This window comes from Spea bombifrons, chromosome 12 (genome assembly GCF_027358695.1).
Source record: "Spea bombifrons isolate aSpeBom1 chromosome 12, aSpeBom1.2.pri, whole genome shotgun sequence".
In the NCBI taxonomy this organism is placed as follows: domain Eukaryota; kingdom Metazoa; phylum Chordata; class Amphibia; order Anura; family Pelobatidae; genus Spea; species Spea bombifrons.
Genome location: NC_071098.1, coordinates 24018800 through 24035048, shown reverse-complemented (window position 1 = coordinate 24035048; position 16249 = coordinate 24018800). Strand labels below are relative to the sequence as shown.

General features: G+C 41.1%; 1 protein-coding gene across 4 annotated transcripts in view; it reads right to left on the bottom strand.

Moving 5' to 3' along the window:
* Positions 1-1503: 1503 nt before the first annotated feature.
* The window catches only part of PLEKHA4 (pleckstrin homology domain containing A4), a 39112-nt gene continuing 24366 nt past the window's right edge, over positions 1504-16249 (bottom strand). Inside the window, exons 5-24 of one of the 4 annotated variants that reach the window (XM_053451861.1) lie at positions 15708-15808; positions 15330-15445; positions 14600-15046; positions 13099-14140; positions 12249-12329; positions 11557-11655; positions 11166-11234; positions 10935-11015; positions 10634-10783; positions 10418-10516; positions 9983-10091; positions 9484-9590; positions 8934-9029; positions 8420-8504; positions 7538-7638; positions 7037-7216; positions 6005-6406; positions 4743-4855; positions 4098-4237; positions 1504-3344 (exon numbers count right to left, since the gene is read on the bottom strand). In XM_053451861.1, coding sequence (XP_053307836.1) covers positions 2824-3344; positions 4098-4237; positions 4743-4855; positions 6005-6406; positions 7037-7216; positions 7538-7638; positions 8420-8504; positions 8934-9029; positions 9484-9590; positions 9983-10091; positions 10418-10516; positions 10634-10783; positions 10935-11015; positions 11166-11234; positions 11557-11655; positions 12249-12329; positions 13099-14140; positions 14600-15046; positions 15330-15445; positions 15708-15808 — 4139 coding nt within the window. In that variant the 3' untranslated portion in view covers positions 1504-2823. The remainder of the gene's footprint in view (positions 3345-4097; positions 4238-4742; positions 4856-6004; positions 6407-7036; positions 7217-7537; positions 7639-8419; positions 8505-8933; positions 9030-9483; positions 9591-9982; positions 10092-10417; positions 10517-10633; positions 10784-10934; positions 11016-11165; positions 11235-11556; positions 11656-12248; positions 12330-13098; positions 14141-14599; positions 15047-15329; positions 15446-15707; positions 15809-16249) is intronic. The other 3 variants (XM_053451862.1, XM_053451863.1, XM_053451864.1) reach the window with 3 other exon arrangements.

Here is a 16249-nt window from a genome sequence, read left to right as displayed (position 1 = left end):
GGCCACTTCATCAGAATTGTATACGTGCGCGGGCTGCACTAATTTTTCACTGCGTGAAAATATGGCCTTTAATAAGATATGCAGATTAAAATAAAGTAAATGACACAAAACCTTTACTTTTCCTCTCACTGATTTCTGGGCCTAGAAAGTTTTGTGACTACAAATTCAGGATTCTGGATAAGTAAAAATGAAATAGTTCTATTTATTTTAGGGATACACCGAAATGAAAATTCTGGACCAAAACCGAAAATTCAGGGTTCATTTTTTTATGATTGTTAACAGCAATCTCAGGCATACCCAGATTCCAGTATGTACTGGTTGGCTGGGCATTGTACTAGTAATTTTTGTCCAATTTTAGTGTGTAACCACACTTTTATTAAAAGTAACACACTACAATTGGACAAAAAAAATCAACAATATGACTTGGCATGATAGGAGTGTGATTGCTAACAGCAAACACACTCTTTTCATACCCAGCCAACCAGTAAATGCTGGAACCTAGGCATGATGGGACTGTGATTGCTGTTAGCAGATTGCTGTTAGCAATCACACTCCTATCATGCCAAGTCAGCCAGTACATGCTGGTACAGGGTGGCTGTAAGTGCAGACCCCATACTGCTGGCAGCATCAATACACAAGGGGGGGAGCTAGCCAGGTTTCAGCATGTACTGGCTGACTTAGCATGATAGGAGTGTGATTGCTAACAGCAATCACAGTCCCATCATGCCTAGGTTCCAGCACTTACACATCCATGCTATCACACACACACTCATTCATTCATATACTCATTCATTCACACATTCATTCCCTCACAGGCATACTCATTCAAACAACCTCCCCCACCCCCTTACCTACTACAGCTCTCGACGCCGCTCACAGACTTCAGCAGGGGGCGCGGCCTCCCTCGTTCTCCCCACAGAGGAGGCAGGACTGGAGCAGAGAATAGACCTTCCCACAAGTAAGCGGCAGGGCTTGTGATCCTGGCTGCCGAACTCACGCGGGCCGCACCTCGAGGTCACGCGGGCCGTATTTGGCCCGCGGGCTGCATGTTGGACGCCCCTGATATAAGTCATACATAGTAGGCAAGCTGAGCTCAGGATGCCACCTACCAGTCCCGTGAGATATAACAAGGGATGGTTTGTCCACTGATTCTTAACGCCATAAAGATCTGGTAGGACATCATAATAGTCTTTCTAGCATCTGGGCTCAGCCCAGCTCTTTTTGAGCAGACAGCCGAATAAGGCATCCGAGCCGTAGCGTATGTTCTTGTGTCTGGACCCAGGCTACTGTACATCCGTTGCCTTTGATCTTGTGATCAGATGGTGATCCTTACTTCCGTTGGTACAACATTCCTCTTCTCCTGCACCCAAGCCATGCCTGGGTGAAGAAAGGATGAGGTCTCAGAACCCATCTACACTGGAACCGGTGTTCACTGGGGACTGTGTCCCCCCCCATAAACATTTTGAAAATAATATCCTTGAATTCAACAGTCCCACCAAAGTCACGTTCAGACATTGCTTTATTTGCACGTTACAGTTTTGCATAGATAACACAAAACAACTTAAAGCTTTAGTCCCATTCCTTTGTATGTTTTGATATTCCCCTTTACAAATATGTAATACAAAATTAAATATATAAAAAACGAAACGCCACTTGGAGTTTATTTGAAATAATGGTTAAATCCAATAAAAAGTATTAGATATGCTAATAAGGCAATAAAGCTAACCTACTTTTTTGGGGTTTAATAGCAGGTTAAAAGACAGTCGGCGTATAACTTGAACCCTATGTATGTAAGAGGCACACTCGTAACAATGTATTTCGTATTAAAAATTATACAGGCCCTTCACAAAAGAGCAGAATAACAAACCACTATATTACTGGTCAAGGCACAGCAATAAAACAACGTAAAAAAATTAAAAAATAAAAAGAGACCATTTAGTGGCCTTTGAGTTAAAACAAAGTTAAAAAAAAACCAACCAAAAGTAACAGTTCGATTTGAAAGAAAATTCCAGTATAGCAGGGTGGCAATGCTCGTCGGAGAATTGGGATGGATCGACGTGACCTTTTCTTCATGTAAAGGACTTAACCGGAGTTAATGTTTCGTAAGAAAACTAAAAAAACTTCACTGTGTTTTCTTCACTTTGTGAAATCGGCCAACACATAAGGCACAATGCGTCTTCCAGTTATAAAGCGGCGTAGAACCGAATTATTATATATAATAAAAAAAAAATGTTCAGATAGGTGGAAAATCCCTTCATATGTTCCAGTCTCCCTTTTTATAAGCCAGCATCACTTTCAAAATATATATCATAGTTTCATAATAGTGCAACTGTCCCTAGCGATGCTAACGTGGCAACCCAGAATTCCAGTTTTCACACAAGTCTTCAGTTTATCTTGGGTTGGACCAACAACAATAGCAATAACATTTTTCTAACACTTCACAAGTGCGACTTCATGAATAACCTCCTCTTTCCATAGAACACTTACATGCCTCTTCCTTTCACCCAACATCGGCAGTTACCTTGTAGAGGGTCACCTTCTTGATCAAGTCAACATCTAAATCAACCTTTCCCAAATCTTTCCACTCTTCAGTGCGTCTAGATTCCAATTCAGGATTCAAATATTGATCACATCTTCACTATGTACACTGTATTTACATTATCTAACAGACTTTACAATGTATCTTCATCTAGGATTTCCTTCTCTTATCGCCTTTACTCCACATAGGTTAACCCATCTTCATCGCAACATTCCGTTTCCAACACTAAGGCTCATGTTTTAGATTCAGATCTTCTTGGACCATTCCTTCTTTTGTCTCTGAATCTAGAAGCTAGACTGAAGTAGTGTGATTCTGATTGGTTCCCTTTCTTCTTTACAATAATCAGCCACTTTGGTAATATCCAACGGGTGGTAATGCAAGTCCTCTATGAGGAAATCATAATTGGCCACCTGTCCATTGCACTTCGACATTGTCACAGTCTCTGTTCTAGTAGTTGGGCAGTGATCAGAGTTTCCATTGTTATTTTGGGCAGACCAGTTCTCATAATGTTGGTTCTCTGAATTTCTGGAATGGCAAAGGTCTTTTCCCGATTCTGGACGTTTTGGCTGTGGGCTGCAAGTTTCTCCTGAAGATCGTGGCAGCTTGGAAGGTTGGCACACTCCTCCTAGCTTGGCTGCTGGGTTGCCTTCAGCTTGAAGAGAGTTAGACGCAGCTCGGAACTGGCTGGATTCATTAACGTCAGGCCGTTTGCTATAAGAATCTTGCATAATGAAGTCCCATGGATAAATTTCATCTGAGGAAGAGATATCGCTTCCTTCATCGCAGTCATCGGCAAATGCTTTGGCTGAGGAAGACAAAATTGTAACCCTTAAAAAATGTTTGTTGTAACAGAATATCTATCCATTATACTCCTGTTGCCAAAACTACATGATCACATACTTAATGTTCTCAATACAGGTCTACAAACACAGAATCCATGACTATCTGTAAATGGCACTTATTTGTATTAAATCAAGTTTTATGCTCCTTCTGTTAGCTGTCTTTTTCCTGTACAGTATAATGGAATCTCTTCTTTTTAGCGCGATTTCATGCCTTTCAGCTCTACAGATATCAAAATTCCAACATACTCATGCATGACCATAGAAGAACTAAAACCACAATTGCCAACAAGTCTTGGACAATTGGACAGAATTCAATTCGATTCCAATGATACGCGTGAATTCATCGCCTTCATTGTCTGACTGATAAGCGGTATTCTAGCCGATACTCCCCTAAGCACATTAGATAAGCTAAATGCCAGGGCATGGAGGACATTCACTGGGGGTATCTTGCAAAGCTCACATATCAGAAATATGTGTATATTGGTACATCTCGAAGTGAGATTGTCTGTTAACACACGTGCGAGGTAGCCGTGTTTTATGGGAAATGGACAACAGCTGGAGACCTACTAGTTGGCTAAACCCCGGTCAACTCGTAGCCAGCCATTGTTTAATATACCTACAGGATGTTCTTTCATTGTATCAAACGTCTGGTGTGATATATGTTGCTTGTTGAGTCTTTTGGCAGAAAGTGTGGTTGCGACTAAAATTCCAATTACCTGTCATAATTTTGCCGCGTCGCGAGGCCTCTGCTGCCAGTGTATGGGATAAACTCATAATCCGTTCCCGTTCCCCCTCCATTGTGATGGTGTTACCCTCGTCTGAGTGTTTGCTGAAACCCCCAGGGGATGTGCCAGGGCTGCAAAGCCAAACATACATTGAGAACATAGAATGGGTGTATGAGGACAGAGTAAGCATGTTACACAGACGGCCAGGAGAGCTAGAACACAACGGCTCATTATCTACGTAAGAAAAATGAACCAGAACCAATACATCATCAATACAGGCAGTGGTGTCGTTTGGCCTACGTCGGCAGGACTGGGGTGTGGGGCAGATTTTAAAGAGGAAAAATGTTATGACAAGAGGTCATAACCTTAAACTAGAGGTTCAAATGTTTAGATGTAATGTAAGGAAGTTTCCCTTTACTGAGAGGGTGGTAGATAAATGGAGCAGGCTCCCATCAGAAGTGGGGGAGGCTAACACAGTGAGGGAATTTAAACATACATGGGGTAGATTCGAGATAGCTTTATGGCTAAAACAAGACCAAGGAGTGATTAAGATCCGAGTCTTTACATTAGGTAAAACGGGCAGACTAGATGGGATGATCGTGGTATTGAACCAGATTAAAACACTGGATTAATTACCTGGTCCCAGCCACAGTCTGCCTTTTCACGTCAAGTTGTTCAGGTCGTGGAGTGGAGTTTGGCTCTACTGTTGAAGAAGAACTTGCTTGGAATAGCATCTGGTTTGAGTTAGACTGGGGGGGAAAAAGCATTATATATAAATATTAAAAAGTAAAAGGCCCACCTATAAAGCTTTAAAAAAAAAGAAAAAAAAATGAAAACATTTAATTCAACAAAGCTTCATAAAGTTTTTTTTTTTTTTTTTTTTTTTTTAATATCTACAAACACAGCCATGGGTCGAACGGTTCTTATAAGTTTAGTAAAGGACTATTTTACGTTGAGGCTCTAAAATCTGTAATAAATGTTGTACGGTCGGTCATGGCTTTTGCCTCCTTTACTCTACCTTATAAGAACCGTAAGAACAAAAATGTCTTTATATTCCACCGAAATACCACATCACTGCATACAATGGCCGCCTCCATGACGGCAGACAAAGGATTTATTGATGCAACACAAGATAAAACTAAGTTTTCGTCAGTGCAGACCTACAGAACTATTTTATACTCAAGAAGTTGTATTCCAAAGGAAATTCTCCTTTAACAATGATTACTTAAGTTTCTTTAGAGCAGGGGCATCCAGCATGCGGCCCGCCAGACTTCGAGGCGCAGCCGCATGAGCAGGGGCGGACTGGCCCCTGGGAGAGTAAAGCGGCCGGTGTGTACACACCGTGCTGCCCAGTGGCAGCGGTGCCTCAGCTCTTCGTTCCGCCCCTGGTGTGTGTGTGTTGGGGTGTCAGTGTGGCAGAGCCTGTCTTGGTGTGTGTGTGTGTGTGTTTGGGTGTCGGTCTGGCAGAGCCTGTCCTGGTGTGTGTGTTTGGGTGTCGGTGTGGCAGAGCCTGTCCTGGTGTGTGTGTTTGTGTGTCGTGGCAGAGCCTGTCCTGGTGTGTGTGTTATAAAAATTGATCAAAAAACTTTTCCACTGCTTTTTTCATTATCACCCAATTAACCCCGTCTTAATATGCATGAAAAATGAGTGTGGCCCACACACACACACACATTTCTGATGAAGTGGCCCACCGCAGAAAAAACTTGGACACCCCTGCTTTAGAGTATTGAGTTAAAAAACATACGATTAGGAAAGGTGACATTAAAAGGGACCCGTTTAAATATTTAAAAAAAACGAATATGAGAAACCCAAATGCATATTAGAATCATATCGATGGAAACATCTGTAGTAACTTCAATAAAACGGACAAAATGTTTCTACACATACTGTTCCCGTACCTCCTGTTTATTAGGGCTGCCCTCTCGCACATCCTTTCTGGCCTGCATACAGACAGCAGTGACTATTTTACTGCTTGTCCTCATTGGGGGAGTCACCTTGGCCACTGGAGAGATGGCAAGACTGGTTATGGAAGTCACGCTCTCTGTCTGAGGTTCCATCAACACACTGTATGTTGGTTCATCGGCACTGCACTGGGCTGAAGTTCTGCTGTCCTGAACGGCCTTAGTAGGGTTTACTTTTGACTTCCCACTTCCTATCTTTCCGGATTGTGGGGTAGATGTGGTACTTGGGTAAAAGGAAGCCGTAACCCTCACAAGTGCTGGCTTCCGCTGTTCTGAAGGTGGTTTGTCCGCTTGTTGGGAATTTGCTCGGACTGGGAGGGACTCAGATGATGATCCCAACTGCACCAAATGAGAATATGGTCCATTAGGAATGTTGGAAAACAAAAATCTATTTTAAAATGTAATTTAGGGGCTTTGGGCTACACAGTTCCTTGGTGAAAGCTATGAAAATGATCAAGCCCTGTTTTTATGAATCAAACCAACGCAATAAAAAACCCAGACTGTATTGGAAACTTCTTAAATTCTGACATGCCTTTATTAAGCAGCCATTTGCAAGAAACCACTAACTGTCTTTTTAACTATTTTAATAAGTTCCGGATATTTACTTCGGTTATAACTGCATTTCCTCTTTCACTTTATTGTTGTTTTTTTTGTTGTTTTTTTTTGCACAAGCAATCATCGTCACTGCAATCTTTCACAGTTTAAAATGATTTAACATGCAGAATCAGCCGATAAGACCTCTGAGCTGAACTTAATGCGGTCAGTCTTCTCTCCTCATTTCCAGGTTTAAGCTGACAACCGGAAACCAATGCCCCAAAAAAGTGAACTTTCAGAGACAACTATTCCTTATTTACTATTTGAAGAGTTGGATTTAATATATAGAAAACAGTGCATGTAGACCTAGTTCGTAAACACTTCTTCTGGACAGATTTGTATGCAATCACATCAAAGTCTGTACGACTTACTCACCCGTCCACCAATTGTAGCCGTGATGACCCTCTGAGAATTTTGTCGTTGAGTAGTAACACCAGGTTTTGGTCTCTCGTGTATCTGAGCCTCCTGGTGTCTCCGCATGCGCTCCATCTGCTCCTCCGCACTCATTCGTGGTTTCCTTACAGTGCCCACTTCGACCACGTTGGGAGGTGAAGCCTGGATGATTTGTGAAACCAATATTACAACTGTCTCAAATATTAGCAACAAAACCCCATACCTTACGGGACATATAATATTATAATTTATATAATAGCTTTTAAACATAACCCCCAAAGCTTGGATAGTGGTCCCAACACCATACCCAATGTTACTGCTAAATGGACCATTCTACTTTGATTTAGACCACATTTCAAAACTTTACATCATTATTTCTGCATAATCCACCAATAAACGTTGGGCATTTAGAGCACTCATCTAAACTACCTCCCATTTTTAGTTTCCTCTGAGTGTTCTGAAGTAGAATGTGTAAAGTCATACCTTCGGCTCCGAAGTTATCTTGTGAACTTTGGGGATGGATAAAGGACAAGTGGACTGAACCAGGCAAAAGCCAATCAAATCCTTACTGGGGAGCACAGGATCTGCAAAGTGAAGATGTTGAGTTAAGACGACATTTTATACATGTTCTCTTCCCTTCTTTACCATTCACATATCTGTCAAAAATCACACTTTAATGGAAATTTATACAAGTCTTCAAAATTATTCTAAGAGGAGATGCATTGCAATAAAAAGTGGACCTGTCGGGGTTACTAGAAGGACTAAGAGGGTTACTGTACGATTGTGGACTATAGCTGAGGATATTAAAGTTAAAAATCTAAATTTATTCTGAGTTTATTAAACATTGATGTTCCGGTATTAAGCCTGACAACAAATTTCCTGCCAAAAAAGCTCAAGAAAGAGATGGGAATTAAATCCATAAATTGAAAGAAATATTAAATATAAATTGTGAGCTGCCTTCAAAAAGAGGGAGAAAAAGGTAAACTCTCTCTCGTCACCCTTAAAAAGCGTGGAAAAAGAAGAAAAATAAACCTTATGTTTTAACAGTATACAATCTCCAATTACAAATCACAATAAGTTTAATTTCCTTAATGATGTACCAGACCTCTCAGACAGGAGAGCTTGTAGACAATGGTTGAAGGACAGAGCACAAATCCCATAGCTTATTGGTTGCGTGCATTTATTGTAGCCTGTCTTATCTCTCACATTATATATGATCTTAGCGAAAAGAAAAGGAAGGCTTTGCACACAATGATCCGACACAGAGAGATACATTTTTATTAGTAAGGCAGTTCTATTGTACAGGGAGACTTGTAAACAACGCGTTTCGCACCCGACTGGGGCTTACTCATACAACTTCCTTACCTCCACCTTCATTTAATGTCTGCTGTCCTGGATTATTCACGGGGGCCGGGTTAGCCTGTTGCTCGATTACCTGGTCTTGTTCATTCTGTAGTTTCAAAATGTCAAGAAGACACCATGATTAGAAAACAAATATTCTGTACTTACTGTAATCTATGAGGCTATCGGAGAGATCGATAGAAAAGTGTTTAAGATCAAAAGGTGTGCAATATTATTATTGTACGAAAAAGGCATCTTAATGATGGTGTATAGGAGGGCAGGGAGGCGAGATTACCCAGGTTACGGGGTTATCTTCTCCTGCTCGACATGCATTGCTAGGAAGCACCAGGTTATGAGATACAGGTGCTTAGGTGGGGACCATAATGGGTAAAGATCTCCCTGTCCCCCCCACTAGACCACCAAGAACTGGCAGCCCCAAGTATTTTAAGAAATGCGTACAAAGGAAAACTAAAAAGAGGCAAAATAGGGAGAGAAAACTTATTTAGAAAAGTTAGTTTTAATTCTAAACCGTACTCACTTGGTCACCGTTTCCTCCGCTCTGTGCATCAGTCTCGGCACTATTTGCGTTATGGTCTTTGGGAAGCGGGGGTCTAGGAGGCACACCTTCAAAGTCCTTTATGGATCAAAGCAATTAAACTGTTAATGTGTGTCAAATGATAAAATTGAATCTTGTTACATTTCAGTGTTGGCCATAGAAATTAAAAACCTTTCATTGTTTCATTGGTTTTATCGAACTTCAATTAACTTATGTCATGAAACACAGGGCTGCCACAGATATACAGGACACTGAATGAGGAGAGATAGGTGTAAGATGGTCACCAAGCGTCTGAAGAGGTAATGACATAGACAGGGGATCAGAGAGCTTAGACTCACAAGGTATAAACCTATTATTCCTCAATAACCAACACTTTATCTTATACACATACCTACTAAGAAATAAGTTTCCAGGTATCAGAAGAATGGGAACAGACTACAGCCGATAAATCCATGAGATTAGAATTCCTTAGAATGCTAAGGATTTACTCTTTGAAACATCAAAGACAAAGCCATTTTCCAGTTTCACTTACTTGCTGAGTTTCTCTTTGGCCTAGAGGATTCAGTCCAGAATGATGAAGGAAACTTCTCTGGAGGGCTGACTGCGGCTCGCCAGCTGGAGATGAGGCCATCCGTATCACTACAAGAACCAACCCAAGTTGCAAAAATTAAAAAAGGTTTGTAGGAATGTACTTAAACACTATATAGAAAAGCCTAGACGTTCTTGGTATCTCTTCAGAACAAAGCCTGACTAACCCACCCGTTTCTTGGAAGGAAGCCCTAAAATATTTAACGTTGTGTGAAGGAATCTGAGAGGCATTGGGTTTCCATGAACTGAAATTAAGAAATATTTGCTGTCCATTCTGCCTGTATTACAAATCCCAGATTTCTTGTTCACTGGCTGTGGATTCTAGTTTACAAATTTCAAATTTAAGAATGCATCTTAATGCCAGCGTCTTATCCTCATCCGACAGCAATAAAAGCAGATATATCAAGTAAAATAACAGGAAAAAAACATGGGGTACTTCATACCAGGATGTCTCGTGGGCTCAGGGATGACGTGGAAATTGGCTTTACTGAATCGGAGGCCAGAAATGATGTCATTGATCATCCAAAGATCCCGATTGGCTGCTGCCTGGTCCTGTGTATTGTGATTAACAAGCGAAGAAAGAAAATTACAAGACTAATTCCATTTAATATATCCCGAATTCTTAAAATAATGAAACTATCTCAATATAGTTCTGTGATGTCCCACAAAAATTCACTTTATTTTGGATTCTTCCAGTAATTAATCATCATCATCATTAAACCTGCACAGCGGGCATAAAAATGGTAAACACCTGAAATGCGAGTTGCTGCCCTTGCATTTTATTTCTATGCGGACCTGATTTCTGAAATTGAAATACTTCAAATTTCTTGCCTACCATTTAATTAAGAGATTAGATTTTGTTAAATGGGAAGAAATACCTGCGGATGACCCATCTGACTGACTCGTTCCAAAGTCTCCCTCAGAATGTTCATCTCGCTTTCAAGGACTCTGTATTCTTCCCATGCTCTCTCGCGTTCCTAGTAATGACAAAAAAAAATCAAATACGTTGAGTGCTCTGCTTCAACTTTAATTGGCCAATTGGCCTAATTTAGGGGTCAAAGCAGAAAAACAATGTACTAGTTTTGGGATCTTACCAGGGAGAGGTCACACAGCCTTGCACGCACGTAAACAAGGTCATCCTGTAGAAGCCTTTGTTGGTACCAGATATTTTCAATCACGTGATCTTGACCTTGGAACTCATCAAGATGGTGGTGAGTAACCTGCAGAGCATCCTCCAGCTTCTCCTGAAATAAGACATTATATACTGTAAGAGGCTGCTGTGATCATTAATATATACACATCTCCACATCAGAGTAATAATAAGCCAGGCAGGTTTTCCCAGAACAATCGATGACGAGCCGTCTTACGGTTGCAAACTAGAAGCACAGTACTTGCCTTTTCAGCTCGGAGATGCGTGGTCTCATCTTCAATACTGACGAGGAGTTTATCCTGACCGCACAGCTTTGTCAAAATAACCTGGTTAATAAATGAAAAGGAATTACTAAATACAGCAAATAGTACTTTAGGGATGTCCAGGTGGTTACTCTTCCTTAAAAGAGTGGACCACCGCTGTACTACATCTAATTTTATTCTTAAATGTCTGGCTCAAATTTACTCGGTACTTACGTCAATGCTATTGTCTGCCAGCCGTGACGGATGGAAACCTCTCTCCCGGTAGGCTGTAGAGCCAGATGGCTAGGATATTAAAAAAACAAGAACATTAACTCGGGTTTTGTGGTTTGACCTCATGAGGCATGAAACTACAAAAACAGAAAGGTGTCTAGGCAACTTAATAAAAGTGGAGATCAATGTTACTAACCTTCTATTAGAGGTCTACATTATGCCAATCATTTATTGTAAAGTCTCATCAACAAAAGGAATAGACCCTACAATACATCTTACATTTTATTCTGACCAGTTAGAAGCCAGAAACATTTTATCGGTTCATTAAAATGATTACAGAGGATATTTATTTTGTCTATTTCCATATGTCTTAGTAGGGTTATGCGTTCCGTACCATGACACTGATGGACATCCTCTTTCCGGAGGGCACATGAGGTCCCGGTCGATTTGAGACAGGAGGAAGAGGAGGTAATTGTGAATAGCTGGCGGATCCCTGTATACATGAAAGAAAAATCAGAAGAACAACAATATAGCAGGTCAGCTTTTTAACTCGCCAGATGTAAGTTTTAATTTGTGCTGAAATAATACATTGATACATTGCCAACACACACAGTATATTTTAATACAAGAAATAAGTAACATAAGTTGTGTAGGGAAAGGACAGATAACAGTTTGCCACATTTAGTTTGGAAAGTGTCCCAACCTTTCTGATGCTAAGGTGCCCTCGGGGGGGCAAGCCCAGCCAAAACGGCCAGCAATACAGCGGCACCTATTTAAGAGGACAAATACGAGTGCATGGAAAGCCCCTAGAAAGAGCACACAAAAAGGAGTTTTGCCAACTTCCCATGTCTAAACTCTACGAAAGCTTGGCGGAGGCACGCATACTCAAGCTATGATACTTATCTAGACTTGGAACCTATGGTCTGCCAATTTACTCTAGATGATACATTGTGAGTCAGTTGGGTAAACAGAGAAATCCACTTTGTGGTTAGTGAGAATTAATTCTGTGAAATATCACTTTACTCCCCTGGACAGGGCTTGCATATTAAAAATACTATCCATTAGCTCACATTATGAGACACTCACCATTTTTGACAGGTGTCGGGGGGCGCTGCCAAGACCTCGGCCAGAACACACTGCTGGAGGAAGTAATGATCTCTCGGAATACTGTTGGCAGGGATGGATAGGAAGGGTCAGTTTGAAAACAGGAAAGTATATCTACTAGCATACATAGCTGTCATTCAAAAGATGCGCCAGCAGGTCATTCTGTCTTATGAACAGCACAATCCTGTTTACTTGACTCATTCAAAGTTTATTTTTGGCGGTAAATTCATAAACGCACTACATTCACCTTTATACCATAGGTACAAAAGGGCTGCACAGCAGAAATCACACCGGGACCGCGACCCCTATACACTACAGTCACTAAATGTAACAACCTCCACATGTGAAGACAACCAGCCCACAACAAATCAGCCACTGGAACACCATGTTGGACAGTATCCAACCATACTGAAGAAAACGATACGATTGGACCTATTTCCCATCAGCCTGACGAACAATTTCCACGGTTATTTGTCTGCTCTTGGCATATTAATAAATTCTCACACACAGAGCCATATTTATAAAATGGCAATTCTGAGGCAAGGCAGTAAATGTGGAACAGTCAGCATGAACGCTCAAAGGGTTGCTATGGTGACTGATCCATATTTTAATACAGTTAGCATGGAACAGCGATCAATATTTTTCAAACCACACTTAAAAAAAAAAAAAGAGTTTGCAAGTAACCAAAGGGCGCTCAATTTAGAAAAAGATCTTATCACTACAGCATTCGGCAGATTAGTTAAATCTATTTGAATGTTCCATGCTACACTCATAAGAAGATTTTTTTTTTAAAGAGTGCACAATAATAATGGGATATAAACAATGCCCTTACCCTTGATGCTTGGCCTCGATGTCTCATGAGAGAAGGTGTTAGAGATACCTCTGGTGGGTACTCTTCTACGATTACTCTGTCAGCTGGAGCATTTGGTCTCATCTGCATCCGGTTAGAATACAGGTGAGATCTGGGAGGCAATGGTACCCCACATCCATCTACCAGTCTTTCATCTTCTGGGCCCAGAGGCTGAGATCTCCTGCTGTATCTACCTGGACCCTTTGCCACTGAAGATGAAGAGTAAGGATCATCACACGGCAGGACATCGTACCGATCAGATGGCGTTTGAGGTCTCGATAACGAAGATTTCACAATGTGACACCTTGTCCTGGAGTTGGTCACAAAATATTCACCTGATCTTTCTTCATTATGTCTTGAAGAAGGTACAGAATTTGAAGACCTTTCCTCTAAAGGAAGCATGTCTACCCGCCCAATGGGGGTATTTGATCTGATGAAGACCCTGCCTTGAGATGGAGATCCAGGCACAGCCAAATCATCATTGGAAGGTGGACGGGCTTGTTGAACCCTAGGACTGAGGCTTGGTGTAATGGGGGCATCTTTTCTGGTAGGGCTTGCAGTAGACGGCACAGGTATTGCATAGGTATTGTCAGGGTAGTACACAACTTTCTCAGAAGTACAAGGGCTTCCATATTTATTTGGAGGTGAACTCCTTACGATCCTATGTCTAGAAATTTCAGAAGGTGTTGGTGGGAGAGAATGAGATCTTGAGGCCTTTGCTACTCTTTGTAGCACATATTCTGCTCTTGCAGGTGATTGGCCAGTTGTGGTTCTTGATGGTGAAGATGGCACATTGGGCAGATCCTCATCCTTCCCGTCTGGTGTGTCAGGAAGCTCAGTCTGTGACACAGATTTCTCATCCCTTGAACTCCAGATTCTGTCACCTACTTCAGTGTTATAAATATGCGCTGGAAGCACAGCAGGCGATGAAGGGGCAGAGCGAGAGAGCGGAGAGGCATAGACATCATGTGGACATTCAAATCCCTTTTGCAGAACCCTAGATGGACTTCTGGTGCTGTAGCTCCTGAGCAGAAACAGATAAGAAATCTTCTCAACTACCATACAATAATAGTATTGCAATTAAAATCCCCATTACATCAAGAATAACCAACAAGTAACTATATGGCCCTTAAGAAGCTAGAACTCATGACACTTAAAAATTTGCCAAAACTCATTGAGTTCAGCTACACCTGTCATTACACAATATATTGCATCAAACTCTGTTGGTGATGTATAGGTCTGAGAATGCCCACCACCAATGGTTACAGATTAAAATATAATTCCCATTTTATTTTTAAGTAATCGGGTTAATGGCTTAATCCTGATGTTTCGATGTGGTTGCAAAATATGTTTTTCTGTGAATTCTTGTAAGATCTTGGACTAGGGTGTGCCATTAAGTGAATCTATTTTACTTGTGAGAACATGCTACTACAAAAGCGATTTTTTATGTTAGGACAACCTAACCTTTCAAAACACTACTTACTCTAAAGGGTCCTTAAAGGCGGACTGATCTTTATGAAAAGGCACCCACTCTTCGTCCTCAGGAATAGAATCTTTCCTCTCCAACCCTTTGCTTTCCACCTCTTCCCTATTGTAAGTAACTTCCATATTCTTCACGCCATTTTCAGGGGTGGGCGGTGGGACTGACCCATTCAGGGAAATGGATGTGTACTGCTGCATAGCATCAGTTAAGGACTCTCTGAGCCCACTGAATAAGCTATCTTTCTCAAAGTCTCCATTCCTGTCCTGCTCTTGGAGGCTTTCCCTGGAGCTCTCATCCTGTGATCTGGATTCAGATAGCTGAGCGATTTCAAGAGACTCTGCGCTTTTGGCATGGTCGGATGGATTGATCCCGGGGTTTGGGAAATCCTCATAGCTCGCGTAAAGGTCATCATGCGGAGAACCGGACATTCTAGGAGTATGGCTTGCCCTACGGAAGAAATAAAAAAGGCTTATTATGTAAACATGGTCAATGTAGTTACATGGTAAATAAAATACTGTAAGCAGGTGTATAACTGAACACACAAAAAAAAGCATTCATCGTTTAGGGACAGAGAGATATCAAAGGCCTACATATGACAATAATCAAGACTATTCAGAGTTTCATTAAGACTTTCAACCAAGTTAACAAAGCATTCTCTGTCCACGAAGAGCCCAAATTAATATGCTTTCTATAGACTTAGTATATTAAACATGACTTCCAACATTCATACTTGTTTTTGTCTTCAGCAACCACCAGGGCAGACTGGTTCATGGCTCGGATCCAAGCATTCATATCTTCTTGTGTGTCAGCGCCAAAGTAATAAGTCCGCATCCCAGGATGTTCTGCCTGCGGAATCAGAGACACCCCGTTACGTACAACTACAAAATCATAGCCGTGATTCCAAAAGGTGTAAAGAACACATTTCTTAACAGAATACTTTTCATTATCTAACACCATAGGTTTGTATGCAAATGCACTAGTGGCAAATTAATGGCCTCCAGAGTTTTCCTTTTAATAAATTCATTTACATGGTGGTTCATCATGCTTTGTACATGCCTATTTCATCATACATCACATGTAATAGATCTATCGCATTAGGAAACTTTACCTTGAAGCTGAATCTTCGATTTTTCACTTCTCGTGGGCTGGCAGGTAAGATTTCATAACTCGGCAAAAGGATACTCCCCAACACAGTCTCCTCTCTGCTGTCTGAGGAACCCAAAAACAAACAGCGTCCAAAAGAGTTAGAAACGGGTTAAAGGCAATCTACTGAGTAAGTATTGCTTCTCCAAGGCTCCACCAAAATCATTCTGCTCTAGGAGACCTGGCGTTAAAGATATAGCTTTCTAACTGTTTTAGAGACTGGACAAAAATGACGACGTAAGTGGATCCTGGAGATGTTTATTCAAAATTACAGTTTCCTTAGCAAAAAATAGACAGATTGATATGGTCTGCTTCAATGAGCTCTTTTGTCCTTTTTTTGTCTTTTGCGATCATGAGTGCCCTCAGTAGGAGTAGTAGGTAATGCTACCCTAGACTGCCTATACCTTATGCCTTAGATAGGACTACCCACCCAAGAAATTTTTTTTTAAATATAGGAAAGAGTGCTTATGATGTCAGTTTATGGATTATATGTGCAACTATATTTTG